The sequence below is a fragment of the Hemiscyllium ocellatum genome, chromosome 29 (assembly GCF_020745735.1).
Source record: "Hemiscyllium ocellatum isolate sHemOce1 chromosome 29, sHemOce1.pat.X.cur, whole genome shotgun sequence".
NCBI lineage: Eukaryota > Metazoa > Chordata > Chondrichthyes > Orectolobiformes > Hemiscylliidae > Hemiscyllium > Hemiscyllium ocellatum.
In genome coordinates, this window is record NC_083429.1 from 23891479 (window position 1) to 23912403 (window position 20925).

Below are 20925 nucleotides of genomic sequence, written 5' to 3' on the forward strand. Positions count from 1 at the left end.
TGAGTTCCTTGGTTTTGCCGGCATTGAGAGCTAGGTTGTTCTCAGTGCACCATTTTCCAGGTCTTCCACTCCCGTCTGTATTCTGTTTTGTTGCCATCTGAGATTCGAGCGACTATGGTGGTGTTATCAGCGAACTTATAAATGGCATTAGTCTGGTATTTGGTGACACAGTCATGGGTGTACAGTGAGTAGAGTAGGGGGCTAAGTATGCACCCCTGGGGTCCCTAGTGTTGAGTGTTCATGAGATGAAATATTGTCCCCAATCTTCACTGATTGTGGCCTGTGCGTCAGGAAACTGAGGATCCAGTTGCAGAGAGTAGGGCTTAGTCTGCGATCACTAAGTTTAGTAATAGGAGACGTTGATTTTAAATAACAATTTGTAATGACAGTGCGAGTCAGGAATTAAACACAAGTTTCCCCTGATCTGTATGGTTCTGAGCCACAATAGGAAGTAGACCTACCACTAAATTATTGGGAAGCCTTAGTATCTACTTTTCAACCATTCTAATTAAAGGACATTGTAGTTCTGTGATGCAGTAAAGCAATCTCAAAATTGTTCCCAATCCACATCTGCAGGTATTACTTCTAATGAGTGGGACCACAAATGATAGGAGTCTTGTATCTTCCAACCAAAGTGAAATCTTAAATCAATGATCCACGTCAAGCAATTTTCTTGAGTGCTCAATCATCTGTGGGTCACACCATCACCCGTCCAAGAATTCATGTGCACTCCTTCAATAGGCACCATATCATCAAAACATACAATGCATTAAGTTAATTCAAAGAAATAAATAAAGGACTGCATTTATGTAGTAACTTTTGTAGAATGATACAGTGCAGGAGAAGGTCATTGAGCCCATCGTGTCTGTGTTAGCTCTCCAGGAGAATCCAATGACTCCCACTTCACTAGTATTTCTCCATGACCCTATATTTTCTTGTCCTCAGTATTCCCTTTTGAGAGTAAATATCGAGTGTGTTTCCACTTCTTTTCCAGGTTGTGCATTCCCGATCACAATAACTTGGATAAAGGGAAAGGTAAAAATTGTCAGCCATGCCAGCAGCCCCCAAGCTTCTAAACAAATTTAGAGAATATCATGCCACCTTTTTTTTAAATTTTGCCAATTACCTTAAAAATCTGTCTGCTGGTTCCCAGCCATTCTATTAATGGAAGCAGTTTCCCTCCATCTGCTCAATCAGAACCTCCCATTAAACATTTTTTCGCCAAATCTCCCCTTAACTTGCCAGAGAACAGCCTTGGAATTTCTAAAGTTGCCACATTTTCTGAACTCCTCATTCCTGGTAAAATTTGTCCAGACTCTCTGTCTAGGGATTTGATGTATTTTCTAATACATCAAATACATGGGTGGCATGGTGGCTCAGTGGTTAGCACTGCTGTCTCACAGTTCCAGGGACCTGGGTTCGATTCCAGCCTCAGGCAACTGTCTGTGTGGAGTTTGTACCTTCTCCCTCTGTCTGCGTGGGTTTCCTCCGGGTGCTCCAGTTTCTTCTCTGTCTAAAAAATGTGCAGGTTAAGTGAATTGGGCATAGTGTTAGGTGTATTAGTCAGCAGTAAGTGTAGGGAAATGAGTCGGGGGGGTTACTCTTCGGAGGGTCGGTGTGGACTTGTTGGGCCGAAGGGCCTGTTTCCACACTGTAGGGAACCTAATCCAATCTACAGTGAGGCCTAAGGTTGATTAGAAATTACTGAAAGCAGAGTTAACATTTCAATTCTAATGAAGAACTCTGAAGAGGAGTCCCAGGACCTGAAACATTATCGCTGCCAGATCTTTTGAGCTTTTCCAGCAATTTCATAGAATGATAGAACCCCTTCATAGAATCCCTCCTGTGTGGGAAAAGGCCAATCTGTCCACTAAGTTCACAGTGACCCACTGAAGTGCATCCCACCCACACCCCCAATTCCTATAACCTTGCATTTCCCATGGTTAACCCACCCACTTCCACATCCCTGGACATCATGGGGAATTTTCCATGGCCAATCCACCACCTTTGGACTCTGACAGGAAGCTGGGGCAGCCGGAGGAAACTTGTGTCGACCTGGGGAGAATGTGCAAACTCCACACGGACAATCGCTTGAGGCTGGATTCAAACCAGAGCTGTGAGGCAGCAGTGCTAACCACCATTTTTGATTTTGTTTCTGATTTTCCAGCAAGGCAATTCTTTGTTTTTTTTTGTCATGTTACTCCAGCTGAGGCCTAATCTAATTTAGAAAGGTTTCATGTAATCTCCTTGCTTTTAGACACCGTTCCTTTATTGATGAAGCCATGATGAATCTGACATGTGTCTTTAGCAGCTTTTCAGATTGACCTGCTACTACCTTTGAAGATTTGTGTGCCCATCCCCTTGGTTTCTTAGTTCCTCTGAGCCTTTTAAAACTATAGCTATTTTTAATCAACCTGTAAAGACATGTCTGACATACCTCTCGAGCAAGTGGGCTTTGAACCCAAGACATTTCCAGTGCATCACAAGAAACCTCCACTCCCCGCACCCCCCACCCCACCCCACCCCACCCCACCCCACCCCTGCTTAAAATGTACAACTTTTTCGATATTGCCCTTTGTCAGACTTCCAATAAAACCTCCTCCTGGCTCTGCACTAAATCAGGTGTTAGTTGTGGTTCAGTTCGACACGCCCTGGCTCTGAACTACCCAAGGAGCAGGGTTCAAGACCCACTCTCGAATCTGAATGCGGTGCTGATATTTCAGGGCAATATTGAGGAACCACTGCCATTTTGCTGATACTGTCATTCACATGGAGACCATTGAATTTTTAAATTTACCCCATCTTTTTTCTAGTTTATATTAAGAAGGACTTTAATTATTACCTTTATTTCTTTATTTTCTCCTTATTCTATGAAGGTTCGTAATGCTTACCTTTTTAACTTTGTTCCTTTTAATACTCTGTACCTGAGTTTTTAGTACCTGGATACCTTTTGACTTAGGATGGCACCCTGTGTGGTGACATTAGATACTTTTCACTGTACTTTAGTACATGTGACAGTAAAATCGAAAACTGAAGGACCCCTTCCCCACCTATTCAGGTGGATGTAAGGAACAGCAGAGGAGTTATTGCTGGTGTCCTAACCAAGGTTTATCCCTCAATCAATATTACAAAAAAAAACCTTGTGCCATTATCATATTGTTAACAACAAATAAGTGTTGGTGGAATACAGATATTAGTCCAATGCAGGATTTAATCTGCCATGCATCTGCTCATTTTACCAGTTCTTCTGTGTTTTCCTAAAGTCACTGATAATCCCTTCCATTGTTTACTCATTTCCAAATTTTGTCACATTTGTAAGCTTTGAAATGGCACCTGTTTGCCCGACTCCAAAAGAGCAGGGTCTCAACTTTGACCCCTGGGAAACACCACAGTACATGTTGCCTTCTAGGAGAAAGTAAGGACTGTAGATGCTGGAGATCAGAGGCGAGAGTGTGTTGCTGGAAAAGCACAGCAGGTCAGGCAGCATCCGAGGAGCAGGAGAATCGACGTTTCGGGCCAGAGCCTTTCATCAGGAATTTTGCCTTCTGTCTCTTAGCCAAGTGCTGGAAAATGGGACTGGAATAGATGGATGTTTGATGATGGATGCAGATATGATAGGTCGAGGAGCTGCATTCCTTGCTGTTAAAGATTCAAGGACTTTAAATTTTGCTACAAATATACCAAGTGGTATCTTGTAAAACATCATAACAGTGTCCATACGTGCAGCAACAACTGCTGTATCCTTACCAAACCTCTCGGGTACTTACATTGTTGTTATGGCTTTGGCATAGTTTAATGGAAATAAAGTTCAAAATGTAGTCACTGCTACTAGGTAATAACAACAGTGTGTGTAGCCAGAGTGGTGCAGGCCAGGCAGCACCTGAGGAACAGGAGAATCGATGTTTCGGGCATAAGCCCTTCAGCAGGAACAGTGTGTGCACAAACAGCAATGCAATTAATCACCAGACAATTAGTTTTCGGTAGTGGCTGAGGAACAAATGTTGGCCAGAACACTAAAATTATTTCCCTACTGTTCATCTTTAAAAAGAAAACATAGGGTCTTGTGTACCATCAGACAGAGCTTTATTTTATCTGATTAGGAAAAGAGTGTCCAACACTGTTGGCCCTCAAGACGATTGCACTGAAATGTCAGCCTACATTATGGGCTCTAGTCTGTGGAGTGTGTGAATAAAAGCTATCATGTTATATCATTTGTAAGCTGCCTTTATGTCAATGTTGGGGAATGGGCTTACATAACCTGGATTTCCAGTCAGATTAATGTAAATCTCTTGGATTTTATTCGTCAGTCCCTTTCTCACTGGGACTCAGAGCCTCTCGCCAGTTCAAATCTGGCCACTGTCAGTTTTGTAAATCTTTACAAATGTGTTGATGTATTAGGCTGGAGAAAACCTGGGTCAACTTAGAATTTACTGGCATCATCCATTGATGACATGGACGTTTTCGAACCAACCTGTTCAGGGACTTCAGGAGCAGGTGGGACTCAAATCCTGGCACAGGGGGAGGGATACTACTTCTGCACCACAGGAGTTTTTCTGTTGATGGTATAGGGATGAGATTTCAACTTACTCAAAACTTACAGAATTAAAATAGACAAACCATCACATAAATGTGAATTTCTACAGCAGTCAAAATGTCACAAACTCGCCACCGAAGCAGCTACTACTCCCATGATTCCACACAGTCCATATTCAATGTATTGGCATCAGTAACTCCAGTGTCAGCTTTGGAGAGCTGCCCCTGTCTTTTTCCCACATACCTACATCACCTCTCCTGTGATGGGATTTGCCCCTGCCCTAGAGTTATGAAGATGTGGGCATGTCTTTAAGAGAGTGAAGGATTTGGCAAGTACACCGAGAATTTACAAAGTAACATTTGATTCAGAACGAACAGCACTTGCTGATTTGCTATGAGACAAAAACACAAATTCAAATTTGGCCAATCAGTTTAAATTATACCCCGAGAAAATATCAAATGCCAGTCCAATTTGATTTAAGTATATTGATAATCTTATAACTAATGACACAATCTGATGTTTTAGGGGTATAAGACCAGAGAAAATTGAACAGTTGAGAGGAGAACTGCTAAGCCACCTGCATGTAAACAGACTGCTTGAGAAACAACTCTCTTAAAAATACTTTTTTGATCAGTAACCTGTGACACAGAAATTCCTAAGAAAAACAAAAGATGCAGGAAGATCCGAATAGAAGAATGAATGCTGCCTGGTTTTGAGATTAGAAGTGTGGTTTTGTAAATCTTAATTGGGAATTTTATTGGACTAGTATTATAGAAGGGAAGGTAAAAGATAGGTTTGTGTAAGAAGTTGTAAATAGTTGTTAGTTAATTATTCTCTGTTATACTTTAAGAGATAAAATTGCTAATTTTTATTTAAAATACTTCTTGACCACTCAAATTTTCACAGATTATAGCACAGGATAAATCTTTTCTGTTTTGCTGGTTTAGATTAAGCAGGAGGGTTTACCCTGTGTTGTGACAGTTACCTGGATAAGTATTATTATCAGTAATCTGTGATACAGAAATTCCTAAGAAAAAGAAAACAAGACACAGGAAGATCCGAATAGAAAAATGAAAGCTGCCTTGTTGATCCTGCCAGTTGCATATGCTTGTCTCAAAGATTAAGCCATGCGTGTCTAAGTACTCACGGCTGGTACAGTGAAACTGCGAATGGCTCATTAAATCAGTTATTTGATCGCTCCAAACATTACTTGGATAACTGTAGTAATTCTAGAGCTAATACATACAAACAAGCTCTGACCCATGCGGGGATGTATGCATTTATCAGACCAAAACCAATCCAGGCTCGCCCAGCAGCTTTGGTGATTCTAGGTAACCTCGGGCAGATCGTAAGTCCTCGTGATAGTGACGACTCATTTGAATGTCTGCCCCCTCAACTTTCGATGACACTTTCTGTGCCTACCCTGGTGACCATGGATAATGGAGAGTCAGGGTTCAATTCCAGAGAGGGAGCCTGAAAAACAGCTACCACGTCCAAGGATTGGCTCTAAGGGCTGGGGTGCAAAGCAGGGCTGGGCATGTGCCACCGCTGGACAGGGCGCCGCCCCCTCCCAAGGAGCTGGTGGCAACTCTGGACTCGTGCTGGACCCTTCCTGTGCATCGTGTCAGTTGCGGTGCCCATCACCCTTCCATGGCAGGCGGGCGGCCTTGGCTGGCACCTAGCAGCTGACTTAGAACTGTTACAACATGGGTAAACCCTCCTGCTTAATTTAAAACCAGCAACACAGAAAAGATTTACCCCGTGAAAATTTGACTGGCCAAGAACTATTTAAAGTAAAAATTAACAACATTATTTAGAGTCATAGACATGTCAAACAACATTATTTAGAGTCATACAGCATGGAAACAGATCCTGCAGTCCAACCCACACGTGCCGACCAGATATCCCAACCCAATCTAGTCCCACTTGCCAGCACCTGGCCCATATCCCTCCAAACCCGTCCTATTCATATACCCATCCAGATGCCTCTTAAATGTTGCAATTGTACCAGCCTCCACCATTTCCTCTGGCAACTCATTCCATACACGTTTGACCCTCTGTGTAATTTCTTTAAGTATCACAGAGAATAATTAACTAACAACTATTTACAAGTCCTTACTCTAACGTATCTTTTACCTTCCCTTCTATAATACTAATCCCATGAAACTCTCAATTAAGATTTACAAAACCGCACTTCTAATCTCAAAACCAGGCAGCTTTCATTCTTCTATTCGGATCTTCCTGCGTCTTCTTTTCTGTTTCTTAGGAATTTCTGTGTCACAGGTTATTGATCAAAAAGGCACTTTTAAGAGAACTATTTTTCAAGCAGTCTGTTTACATGCTGGACTTGGCAGTTCTCCTCCCAACTGTTCAATTTTCCCCCAGTCTTACAGCCCCAAAGCATTGGATTGCATCATTGGTTTTAAGATTGGAGTTTGGTATTTTGGGGGGCATAATTTAAACTGATTGGCCAAATTTGAATTTGTGTTTTTGTCTCATAGCTACTTAGCGAGTGCTGTTTTTTCTTAATCAAATGTTTCTTTGTAAACTCTCCAGCATTCAGTGTACTTGGCAAGTCCTTCACTCTCTTAAACGTACACCCCCATCTTCATAAAACTAGATATGGTGAGGCAGGTGGCACCAGAGAAATATCTGCCTCCTTCCTGCTCCCTCAGCAATTAGGTTCTGGGTAAGAAGGTCCACTTGTTACATTCCTGAACTGTCACCTCCCTGGCCCTAGATCAAGAGACCTGGGTTCATGTCACAGTTGCTCTAGAAGTGTATATAAATATCTTGGAACAGATTGGTGAGGAAAATAGGTTAAATTCCTTCAGTGGTCACTTCATGAGGCTTAAGGACTTCAACCCAATAACTTAAAGTCATACAGCTGTACAGCACAGAGACAGATCCTTCGATCCAACTCATCCATGCCGACCACACAGTCTAAATTAATCTAGTCCTATTTGCCAGCACTTGGCCCATATCCCTCTAAACCCTTCCTATTCATATACCCATCCACATGCCTTTTAAATGTTGTAATTGTACCAGCCATTCACCACTTCCTCTGACAGCTCATTCCATACATGCACCACCCTCTGAGTGAAAACATTGCCCTTGGGCCCCTTTTAAATTTTTCCCCTCTCACCTTAAACCTATGCCCTCTAGTTTTGAACACCCCTATCTTGGGGAAAAGGCCTTTGTCTATTTATCCTATCCATGCTCCTCATGATTTTATAAAACTCTATGAGGACCCCCTCAGCCTCTGACACTCCAGGGAATAGGCTCCAGCCTATTCAGCCTCTCCCTGTAACTCAAACCCTCCAACATCCTTATAAATCTTTTCTGAATCCCTTCAAGTTTAACAACATTTTCTGATAAGAAGAAGACCAGAATTGCACGCAATATTCTAAAACTGGCTTAACCAATGTCCTGTACAGCTGCAACATGACCTCCCAACCCCTATACTCCATGCTCTGATCAGTAAAAATAAGTGTATTAAATATCTTCTTCGCTATCCTGTCTACCTGGGACTCCACTTTCAAGGAACTATAAACTTGCACTCCAAGGTCTCTCTGTTTGGCAACACTCCCTAGGAGCTGATACAGTTAGTGATAAGTCCTGACCTGATTTACCTTACCAAACTTTAACATCTCACATTTATTTAAATTAAATGTTATCTGTGACTCCTTGGCCCATCTGATCAATGTCCAGTTGTACTCTGAGATAACCTTTACTATCCACTCACCTTGCTGGAAGGCAAGAAAAGTGGCTTCTTTCGCAACAGGGAATCTAGAGTGTCCAGCTAGTAGGCTTTAGGGTAGGGGACTCTGTTGCTCCAATCTTTGGTCATGGGTGGGGTCAAGGTGTGGGGCTGAAATCTCCCCTGGCCCTTACTTCTGTCCCTCTGGCTTAATGCAGGTAATCGAGAGAGAGGGCGCCTCCAGCTGGAGATATCTTCTCAATAGCTAAAAAAAAAATGAAAAGTACAACATTGCCTCAACTAATGGGCCAGCATTATAGGGGGTAAGCCCCTCCAAAAAGCTGCCGGCTGTAGGCAGGTCGAAGGAGGCTGACTGATGGTGTGGTCAGTCTCTGATAATCGGCCTTTCTCTTTATTTATTTATATTATGACAATTTACTTTTTTGTCTTGAATAGTTGGTCACTGGCTGCAGGCAGAATCTGGCCTCCAGATATGTTATGCCAGTCAATCGGGCAAAATTCCATGCCTGGCCACCTCCCTCCCTGCTCCCAGATTGGGATGAAAATGCTCCTTTGGGAGTTCCACTATGAAGCTGAAAGACAATGCTGATGCGCCATCTTGTGGAAGCTAGCTGCATAGCATGCCACGCAGAAAAGAAGCCTTTTACCTGAAGTGGTAGATTTTACAAATTAGCTGTAACCTAATCGAATTTAACACTCCATCCCACACACCATATTCCACGTTCATCCAAAACTCAGATGCCTGTACAAATTAACTTGCATTAAATCACATTTGTCATTAACTCTGCTTTCTGGACTACATTGACTTCTGTTGATGTGTCAATTTTAAAACACTCGTCCTCCATTTCAAATCCTTCCAAGACTCTATCTATCTCTATCTCTGTAACCTCTTCCTGAACTATGACCCCATCCCCTGAGTACACAATTTACTTTTACATAGTAGCTGTAACCTAATAAACTGTTCAAGCGGCCTGGTAGCTCAGTGGTTAGCACTGCTACCTCATAGCACTGGGGACCCAGGTTCGATCCCTGCCTCTTGCAACTGTCTGTGTGGAGTCTACATATTCCCCCTGCGTCTGTCTGGGCTTCCTCTGATAATTCAAAGATATACAGGCCAGGTGAATTGCCCATAGTGCCAGGGGCCCTAGTCAGGGGTAAATATAGCATCTGGGTCGGTCCCTCTGGGCTGAAGAGTTTGTTTCCATACTGTGGGGAATCTAATCTAAACTATTAGGGGCAGTAGGGTAGCACTGCTGCCTCACAGCACCAGGGTCCCAGGTTCAATTCCAGCCTCGGGTGACTGTCTGTGTGGAGTTTGCACATTCTCCCTGTGTCTGCATGGGTTTCCTCCCACAGTCCAAAGATATGCAGGTCAGGTGAATTGGCCAGGCTAAATTGCCCGTAGTGTTAAGTGCATTAGTCAGAGTGAAATGGGTCTGGATGGGTTACTCTTTGGAGGGTCGGTGTGGACTGGTTGGGCCAAAGGGCCTGTTTTCACACTGTAGGGAATCTAATATTTGGCACTGAGCTAGATACCGAGATATTGGGCTAAACAGAAGAATTTTAGGGATTATGTTAAAGGAGGAGAAAGAGAGAGAGAGATAAAAGCATGTCAATTTCTTGGGTAAAGATTTCCAGAGCCAAGGCACAAGATGGTTGAAGATCTGATAGTGAGGAGAGAGTGCGAGAATGTGCACGAGGCTAGAATCCAGTTTGCTTTCCAGAATGGAGATAGTGATTGCCTTTAAGCTGACAACTGTGACCAGATGAACTGCAGAAGCCATTCTATTTCCCTGCTGGGTGTTCCCTTCACCACGATGAGCCAATATGTCACCTACAGGACTTGCTGCATATCAGAAATTGATTACTGACTTTATTCTGTTCTTATTGCTTTTCCAAATGAGAAATATATTCACTGTTTTGACAGTACACACTATCCCAGGAGACGATCGAAGCACTGAAAAAGCCAACCTTTGATGTCTGGCACTGGGAGTACAATGAGGTACTGTGAACTACTGCTCAACAATGTAGTGGATACAGATCAATGAGTTAAAATGAAAAAAAAACTGTAACAGTCAACTTGCAGCAGAGAGTCTGTTATTGCTAAAGAGAGGCGAGATGGAATGGGTTAACAGCTTCAGGCAACCACGTCCAGGAGACCTTCCATTTGTTATTTGTGTTTAAGTCATGAAATGATAAATGTGATGGCTTCTGGTGTGTCAAACTGGTCATTTTTATACTTGAGCAACTAAGCAATAGTGGCATAGTCACATGTCACGAGATACTCCTGAATAATGAAAGCATCATTCAGCCCTTCTTAATATATCCATTCAGAACAATCCTAACATCCCCATATAGCCCAAAAGATAAAGGAGCTGAATTCCTCCTTATAGTTCCCAAATTGCATTGTTTTATGAATAATTCCAGAGTCTGCAATGCCACCACATTGCCTGGAGTCCACTCCCAGTGCATGCTCACTGCGGGAAGAAACTCTTGACTTTTACTTGATTCTCCCACTGTACTTTAAAGTAATCCCTTTGAATGTATTTAGCACCTTACTGACTCTCACATGATCATTTCACAAAAATATCCCTTTAATGCTGAAAAGTTGAAGTCTCTCCAATCTCTCCTTCAAATGTAAATCTTGCATAAGCAGTCACTGCAATGCTGCCTATGAGTCAGTTAAGATAAAAGGATAGCCCTGAGCTGAGAGATCAGTGCTGGTTGGGTCAGGTCACCATTTCTGGTAGGACAATTTCCTGCAAGTATCATCATTTGACCTCCTGCCTATAATTCCACAATTCTATCATTGGCCATCCAGTGTGCCAATGGTTATATCGCAATGCCCATCACCCAATTAAGAAACAATTGGTGAATGTCTCCGCTGAAATATCAGACACTTAAAACAGATTTATTCAGCAACAAATATTTAGCACACAATGTACTCAAATGTGGAGTAACTGTTGTCTCCTCACTGACAGATGCTCAGCTGTCTGGAGTACATGTACCATGATCTGGGACTGGTGCAGGAGTTTAACATGAACCCCATCACACTGAAACGCTGGCTGGTAAGTTCACTGCTCTTGGGGCAAATATCACAACACAAAATGGACTTATAAAAGAACAGAAGTCTCTCCATCTCCAGGAGCTAAAAGTTGCATAGAAAATGCAGATGTTGCCCTGCCTTGATGAAAAGATGATAAACAGAAAATGTAGTTACAGTAACCGCTTGCACTGACAAGATTCTCAGACAGTTATAGCAGACTTAATAGCAATTAGTAATGTGATCAAGATTAAAGGGTTGGAAAAAAGATCCATGCCAATCTGTATGGCTCAAACTCCATCCATTACCTACCGTCCTGGCACAAGCTGCTGAGAGGTTTGTGGAAATCCATAATGTGCATAGCAGGAAACTAGGCAATGCACTGGCCTTTTAATTCTGTAACTAACCCATGACTAATGTGTGGTGTTCTGTTAGTTATAAGGGGAACTTCATGAAATGAGATGAAATCTCAATGATGAGTTTGAGTTTCTGGAACAAATTGATCTGTATCAATTCAACTGAGAAGGAGGTTTATAACACACTTTGAGGAGATTACTATGTAACTGAAAGCCCAGCAGTATTACAAAGACAGCCAAAGGATGCAACAGTTTGCTTAATGTAGTTTAGAAATGTTGGACCAAATCTGCCTGTCAGTGTGAGTAGCCTTCTTTCCGATAATCAGACAAATAAAATTACCTGTTTAGGTTCCTCTTGCTGTTGGATGGTTTCTCTAAGCATTCTGCGGCTGTTTTGCTCTGCTATTCTTTTGGCTAGTGGGGTGTTAAGGGGAGGTTTGTATTGAAGACATTTTGGTAGTAACTGTTTCCTTAGGCATTCATGCAGGAAGTACAGCTGTTCATGGGTAGCACTCTGTTGGATGGCATTCATTTCCTGTTTTCGGGCCAGTTTTAGCGTATTGTGCCCATAGGTCTTTGCGAGTTTTTGAGAAGATTTGTAGCTCAGGTTCAGGTTCTGGATGTAGGTTTGCTCACTGAGCTGGAAGGTTCTTTTCCAGACGTTTCGTCACTCTACTAGGTAACATCTTAACACCCCACCAGCCAAAATAATAGCAGAGCAAAATGGCCGCAGAATGCTTAGAGAAATGAAATGATGCCCACAATAGACTCCATAAATACAACCGGGAAACTTTGCACCAAAAATCTTTACTCACTCAAACCTTGAATGGACAGATGCAGTACAACAAGCCATCGATATTAGACAGTGACAAACACAGAAAATGAAGAAACTAGACAAACTTACACAAAGTAACAACAATGACAACACAGAAGCACGGATTAAAAAAAACTTATCTGACCGACCCTAAACAGACACTGAAAAAACCATCCTAGTAAGAGGATTAAATTACAACTGCCAGGAAACGGACAAGAAAGATTTCTTAGCAGCATTAGAAGCAACACTAAAAGACAACCAACTCACAAAAGAAACCCAGCAAACAATCAGACAGGTAGTCGCACCAACATTAAGCAGAAAAAAGGAAGGAAACACACTCAATACACAAGAAAGGAAAACACTGAAAAGACTTTTAAAAAAACATTGTTATCCTACCTGCAGACAAAGGACGCTTGACAGTCACTCTAAATTGAAGAGACTACATTGAAAAAGTGAATGCACTACTTACAGATACCAATACTTACCAACAAGTGGCAATAGACCAAACCCCACAATTAGAGAACCAAATCATAGCCTTACTCAAAAAAACTTCAGAAATCTGGAGAAATAAATTAAACCGACTTCCAAAAAATGAAACCAGACGAATCCAAGCTACCACTCTTCTACGGATTATCCAAAATTCACAAAACAGGAGCCCCCCTCAGACCCATAGTCTTGCTACCTGGAACACCAACTTACAGATTAGCCAAGGAGCTACACCAAAGACTAAAACACTTAGTAGAAGACTCACACCACTCCATCAAGAATTCCTGAAGTCCATCAACGATACTAAGATAGAAAAGTATGAAATAATGGTCTCCGTTGATGTAACAGCTTTATTTACCTCAATCAACATTAACCTGGCCAAGGAAACACTAACTACACTAATAGAAGAGCCAAAGACACATACACAAACACCATTAACTTCATCAGCAAGGACAGTATCATCAAGCTAGTGGACCTATGCCTTACAACACACTTCACCTTCAACAACAAAAACTACAGACAAACCAAGAGAACACCCATGGGATCTCCGATATCAGGGTTCTTAGCAGAGGCAGTAATGCAAAGACTTGAACAAACAGCTCTGCCAACCATTCAACCCAAGCTTTGGGTCCGCTACGTGGATGACACCTTTATCATCACTAAAAGAAACAAATTAGAGGATACCTTCAAGACCATCAATAATATCCTTATTGGCATAAAATTCACTAAAAAGGAGGAAAACAGCAACAAACTGCCATTCCTAGATGTCGCAGTAGAGCGAACAGCCAATGGGGAACTTCAAACCAGCATCTACAGGAAAACAACACATACTGACCAATTATTGAACTACAGAAGCAATCATCCCAACACCCACAAACAAAGCTGCATCAGAAAATTATTTCAATGAGTCCACACACTCTGCAGCACAGAGGAACTACGCCGAGCAGAGGAAAATTACCTATACTGGGTATTATGCCCAAAACATCGACTCTCCTGCTCCTTGGATGCTGCCTGACCTGCTGCGCTTTTCCAGCAACACATTTTTCAGTTCTGATCTCCAGCATCTGCAGTCCTCACTTTCTCCTAGTTGATTCAAATAGAATCCGCCAATTTCTCAGCAACCAGTCCAAACAAGCAGACAAAGCATGCCCAGATTCCCTACAATGCAGAAACAGGCTCTTTGGCCCAACCAGTCCACACCGACCCTCCGAAGAGTAACCCACCCAGACCCATTTCCCTCTGACTATTTCAAAGACATCTCAGAAATGACTGCCAGACTACTGGGACCTTTTGGCATCATGCTAGCCCACAAACCCTCCAACAACTAAAACAGCAGCTAATGAACTTGAAAGACCCTATACAGACACCAAGCAAAACTAATGTCATTTACAAAATACGGTACAAGGACTGTAACAAACACTACATTGGACAAACAGGCAGAAAACTAGCCACCAGGATACATGAACAACAACTAGCCACAAAACAACATGACCCTCTCTCACTAGTATCCTTACATACAGATAAGGAAGGACACCACTTCGACTGGGACAACACATCCATCTTAGGACAAGCCAAACAGAGACACACACGAGAATTCCAAGAAGCATGGCATTCCAACTGGAACTCTATCAACAAACACATCGAGTTAGACCCCATCTGTCACCTCCTAAGAAAAAGAACAGGAAATGATATCACTACAGGAAATGACAATACCAACGCAAGGAAACCCAAACATATAAATAGAAAGCAGGAATCATGTACAGTGCTTCACCTGAGGCCCACTGAAGATGTTGCCTAGTAGGGTGACGAAATGTCTGGAAATGAACCTTCCAGTCCAGCAAGCAAACCTACATCCAAAATGATACAACTCAGTAAAAGTCTATGAACTTCTTTGAAAGAAGTATCCAATTAGTCTCACCCCTCTTTACCATGGTTCCTGCAAATTTCCTTTCATAAGTTTCTGTTGAGTCAGTTTCCAACATCTGTTCATCGCATTCTTTTTCCTTCAGGGGATGAGAGAATTAATGGCACACGGGCAGCACTCATTGTCTATTCCTTACTGCCCTTCAAAATATGTGGGGAACTTGAAACTCTTGACTAAATAAGTTTTACCCCAACAATCAAGAGTAGTAATTATTTAACTCTTAATTTCAGAGTTGTTTTTTGAATGAATTCCAATTCCACCATCTACTTCCACAGTATTCGAACCTGGGTCCCCGGAGATTACCTGGGTCGCTGGACTAACAGTCTAGTGATATACCATTAGGCCATCACCTCCATATTGTTTGATTGCTTCATAACAGTCAATGGTAGTTTAATGTCATTTAAATTCCACACTTAATCATCGAACTTTAAATTCTACCAGCTTCCACGGTGATATTAACACTATATCACTGCCTTACTGAACTCACTGCACAGAAGGATTTAGAGCTGTGATTTGTACAGCACAGAAAAGGCCCTTTGGCCCATCATGTCTGCACCAGTGAAAAATAGCCACCTAACTTTCTAATCACATTTACTAGCCCATAGCTTTGTATGCTTTGGCATCACAAATGTACATCTAATACTTCTTAAATCTTATGAACGTTTGTGTGTCTCTACCACCCTTACAGGCAGTGAGTTTCAGATTCCCGTCATCCTGTGGGTGAAAAATATTTTTCTCAGATCACCTCTAATCCTTCTACCCCTAACCTTAAATCTATGGTCCCAGTCATGGATCCCTCCACAAATGGAAAACACTGTCTACCCTATATACCCTTCATCATTTTGCACGTCTCAGTCATACCCCCAGCAGTGTCCTCTGATCCAAGTGAAACAACCTCAGTCTGTCCAATCTCCATTTATAACTAGAACTTTCTAGTCCAAGCACCATCCTGGTAAATCTCCTGCCACTCTCTCCTGTGCAAACACATCCCTCCTATAGTGTGGATTCTAGAACTGCACATTATATTCTAACTGTGGTCTAACCAACCTTTTGTGCACTTGCAGCATAATCAATCTTATTTTAAACTCTATGCATTGACAAATAAAGGCATGTCTACATAGGCCACCTTAACCACTTTATCCAACTGTTCTGTTGTTTTAAGGCAGTGATTCACAACCATTTTTTGACCATGACCCCCCACCCCAGGAGCTCTTCTCAGGTTCCAGGGCCCAACTTTCAAACAGGGATACAACTCAAACAGACAGACAGAAAATCATTTATTACTGAACACCAAGAGAACTTGAATGTTCCAACATATTGGACAAAACTTAAAGTAGGACTGTATGAAATTAAACATCTAGCAGGCCTAGTGCAATCCTTGAGCTTGGTGCTCAGGAGGGAAACAATTGACTCCCAATGAAGGTTGTTGCTTGAGTATTTCAACTGTTCAGTTACCAGGGCTCCCCTTGGGGCTCCCCTTCTCACAGTTTTCAGTCTGTGGCCCCCTTCAAGTGTGCCAGGGCCCCTAAGGGGGCCATATACCTTCCCCACCACATTGAGAATGGCTGCTTTAAGGCACCAGTGTACATGCACACCATGTGTAACCTGGTGTTTCCCAGGATCCTACTGTTCATCATGTACTCCCCCTCCTTGTTTGTTCTGCTCAAGTGCATCACCTCATATTTATCTGGTTTGAATTCCATTTATCACTGATCAGCCTTTATTTATGCTCTTACAGTTTTAGGCTATCCCCTCATTATTTACCACCCCAACAATTTTTGAGTCATCTGCAAACTTACTGAAATTCTGTTATATTCAATTCATAGAATTTATCCACAACCATCACCATCCTCTCCCAATTATAATAAACATAGATGTGGAAAAGTCTGACAAGTATTTTAACAGTCTCACTTTTAAAGAACAGCCCCCTTCAGATAAAGAATCTGCATTGACTATATTCTGGGATTTTGCAACAGATGATTGATTTGACTGCAGCATTTTTCCTTCAGGAATTAGATGGACTTATCAAGGATGGTCAGGCCTCTGAGTCAGTCACTTTGGGATCTTGGCCTAACATAGGACTTATAAGCTGCCATCTAGATAAACACTGAGTTACCCCAGAAGGGAAATTGGGTCAAGCTGATGAATAAAACAAATTGGCCCAATTTAACTTGTGTACTTCAAAGTGAAGCTCCAGTATGCCAAGTACGTTCATTTCCAAGTATTACTGTTTGTATTTCCTGATGGGTTATCAGAAGAGGTGTCCTTTGCTTTCGAGATGTTAAACTGTGTTTTTGCGTGGAAGGCACAGTCTGGAATTTCCTATTGATTTTCATGGAGATCCCAGCTGTTGTTAGCCAGTCAGTATATCCTTCCTTTCAAACCTGATGAAGAATTTGGCTCAGGATTACACTGGGCCTTACATTTACGAGCAATCTGTCAAAGCAACTGCCCTTTCCGGTCTTAAAGCTCAAACCACAGAGGCAGATCATCAACTTTGTATTGACTGCTTGGTAATAGCCTGGGAGTATATTAATCATTCATACTTGCATAACTGAAGTAAATGACGGTTATAAGAAAGTTTCCCTGTGTGATGGACAAAACAAGAGAACCTATTCCACACAGATGTTCCTGACAGATCAGTCAGGTGACTTGTCCTTGTATTTCCAACTGAGCTTTTCTTTCCAGTGTTTGGCTGTTTGTGTCTGTGTCTTCTTTTGGGTAACATTTCTTCCAAAACATCCTTAGTAGTATCTGTATGTAGCTGCGTGTTCCTTTCTCTTTATTTTTGAGGCTTATTGGTAATAGTCTGCCTCTGTCTGTCCAGCGCACCCCAGTTTCTTTGCCTATCTTTCACCTTGCCTGCCTCTCGCATATTCCCCTTTCTTAAAGTCCACATTTAGACTTAGAGGGTGACAACTTGGAAAAGGAGCTACGATAAGTGCCTGTGGAGCCAAATCTCCGGCTTTGGGATTGAGGAGAGGAGGACTCATGACAAAATACCCGGTATTCCCATTTGTAATCATTGGACCTTTTATATATTTTGTCTGCAGCTCAGCATTCAGGAGAACTACCGGAATAATCCCTTCCACAACTTCCGGCACTGTTTCTGTGTGACGCAGATGATGTATGGCATGATCCATCTGTGTGACCTACAGGTGAGTGGGGACTGGAGTTCTCAGTCAAATTCTGGATTAGTGGTGCTGGAAAAGCACAGCCGTTCAGGCAGCATCCGGGGATGCTGCCTGAACTGTTGTGCTTTTCCAGCACCACTAATCCAGAATCTGGTTTCCAGCATCCACAGTCATTGTTTTTACCTAATTCTCAGTCAAACATTATCATCACCACATCCCATCGCTACACTTCCTCTTTCTTAGTCACAAGTTCAGGATTGACATCTATGTTTGGTGAGCACAGATCCCTTTGTACATATTTTCACTTGTTGTATTGGAGAATTTTAAACCTAACTCAGTAAACTGCCACCTTCATTCCCAATAGCAGGTTCAAATGATGTGGTGGACATGGTTGAGTATAAGACAAATGCAGGCTAAGTTGATCAACTGTAATGGGAAAACTTTTTTAGAAAATCTTTTCTTATTCAAAAAAAGGTAAGAAAGCAGAATTATATAGGTGCATAGTTCCTTGAAAGTGGGGTCAAAGTGTTTGGCATGCTTGCCTTTATTGGTCAGAACATTGATTATTGGAGTTGGGATGTCAAGTTGCAGCTGTACAGAATATTAGTGAGGCCACTTTTGGAATACTGCATACAATTCTGTTTGGCCTTCTACAGGAAAGATGTGATTTAAAGTTGAGAGGGTGCAGAAAAGATTTACAAGGGTGTTGCCGGGTCTGGAGGGTTTAACCCCATAAACCCTTCCTATTCATGTACCCATCCAGATGCATTTTAAACGTTGTAATTGTACTTGCTTCCATCAGCTCATTCCATACACGCACTACCCTCTGCATGAAAAAGATCCCCCTTAGATCTCTTTTAAATCTTTCCCCTCACACCTGAAACCTATGCCCTCGAGTTTTGGCCTCCCCTATCCTGGCTATTCATCCCATCCATGTCCCTCATCATTGTCTGATGGGGAGAGTGCAGGTAAATGGAATTGAAATGCCCATAAGCCATGAGTAAATGGCGGAGCGGACTAAATGGACAAATGGCCTTAATTCTAGTCTTATGGTCTCATTTCATAAACCTGAATAGGGTCACCCCTCACGCCTCCGAAGCTCCAGGGAAACCAGCCCCAGCCTATTCAGCATCTCCTGACAGCTCAAACCCTCCAACCCTGGCAACATCCTTGTAAATCTTTTCTGAACCCTTTCAATTTTAACAACAACCTTCCTACAGCAGGGAGACCAGAATTGAACACAATATTCTAAACGTGGCCTCACCAATGTCCTGTACAACCGCAATATGACATCCCAACTCCTATACTTACCGAGTCATAGAGCTGTACAGCATGGAAACTGACTCTTCACTCCAACTCGTCAATGCCAACCAGATATCCTAAAGTTATCTACTCCCATTTGCCAGCACTTGGTTCACATCCCTGTAAACCTTTCCTATGTAAGCAAGGTCATAGCTGAACACAGAGCTATTCCTTATGAGGTGGTTTTCCAGGTGTAGCATGGGTGCTAAACATCAGCATATAGCTGTGTGTAACCTGGTGACTATTTCAAACCACCATGTCTTGTTGCTGTGTCTTTCCGGTCAGGGATCGGAGCTATTTGGTGTCAGAACAAACCAGCAGTGGATGACAGCTTCCTATGGTGCCAGGGTATGTTGTAGCATAGCATTAATGTCATTTGCCTTATAATCCAGTGTTCCTAATGTGCTGGCGATATGCATTCAAATCCACCACAGCAGACGATGAAATTTGTCTAAATTTTAAAAAAAATCTAGCCTTGTGGTGACCATATAACCACTGTCAAATTTAGTAAAGGCCCATTCATGTCCTTCAGGGAAGGAATTCTACCATCCTTACCTGGTCTGGCCTGCATTTGACTCCACACTCAAAGCAATGTGGTAGACTCTTTACTGCCTTCTTAAATGGCCAATCAAGCACTCGTTCAAGGTCAATAAGTGATGGGCAACAAATGCTGAGCTGGTTAGACATGTACAAATTTCATGATCTTCTAAGTGTTCTGTACCAGCTGTCAATTATATCATCCTTGTTTTCATTACATGTGAATAGGAGAGACTGAGTCTGACAGATTTGCTGATCTTAATGACTGGAGCGATATGCCATGATCTTGATCACCCTGGATATAACAATGCGTGAGTATGATTGTGAATTGAGAATTGTTAACTATTATGTGCCACGTGGATGGGATTGTATTGTCTAGACTTTACTTGATAACCTATACAATCTGAATAATATGTTATGCAAACTGCTGTTGGTATTGAAAAATGTTACACATGTTGAGCTAATAGAATGTTATGTTCTGTTGTGAGGGGAATTGAATGTCAAACTGTAAAGATATGAGTTTGAAGTAAGATTGAAGCCAGGTGATTATGCTCTCAAACACTGAACAGATTACCCAACCCACACAAAGACCAAACTATTCCTCTAGGTCTTCATGTTGTAGCTCTTGATTTCAAAGTTGAAGATGTTCTCTGAGGCAAAATTTGGAGATGCTGGTGTTGGACTGGGATGTACAAAGTTTAAAATCACACAACACCAGGTTATAGTCCAACAGGCTTAATTGGAAGCACCTAGCTTTCAGAGCGCTGCTCTTTTATCAGGTGGTTGTGTCACAACCACCTGATGAAGGAGCAGCGCTCTGAAAGCTAGTGCTTCCAATTAAACCTGTTGGACTATAACCTGATGTTGTGTGATTTTGAACTCTGAGGCAAGGGCATTCTTCATCAAAGACAGAGGAGAATGAGATACCAGATGAGTGAGTAGGTATCTACTACCAAACCAAAGCCGAGTGTGTAAGCTACAAATATTTGGAAGAGGAGGAACACTCCAACAGTAATTGTGTGGTAATTTTGAGTGACAGCAACTAGCAGCATGACAACTGAGCTGTCAATAAAT

The 20925-nt window shown here is 42.1% G+C and overlaps 1 protein-coding gene across 1 annotated transcript in view; it reads left to right on the forward strand.

Moving 5' to 3' along the window:
• pde9ab (phosphodiesterase 9ab) overlaps nucleotides 1-20925 on the forward strand; it is a 74228-nt gene that overhangs the window by 33028 nt on the left and 20275 nt on the right. Inside the window, exons 9-12 of the mRNA XM_060846795.1 lie at nucleotides 10183-10257; nucleotides 11237-11323; nucleotides 17932-18036; nucleotides 20080-20162. Coding sequence (XP_060702778.1) covers nucleotides 10183-10257; nucleotides 11237-11323; nucleotides 17932-18036; nucleotides 20080-20162 — 350 coding nt within the window. The remainder of the gene's footprint in view (nucleotides 1-10182; nucleotides 10258-11236; nucleotides 11324-17931; nucleotides 18037-20079; nucleotides 20163-20925) is intronic.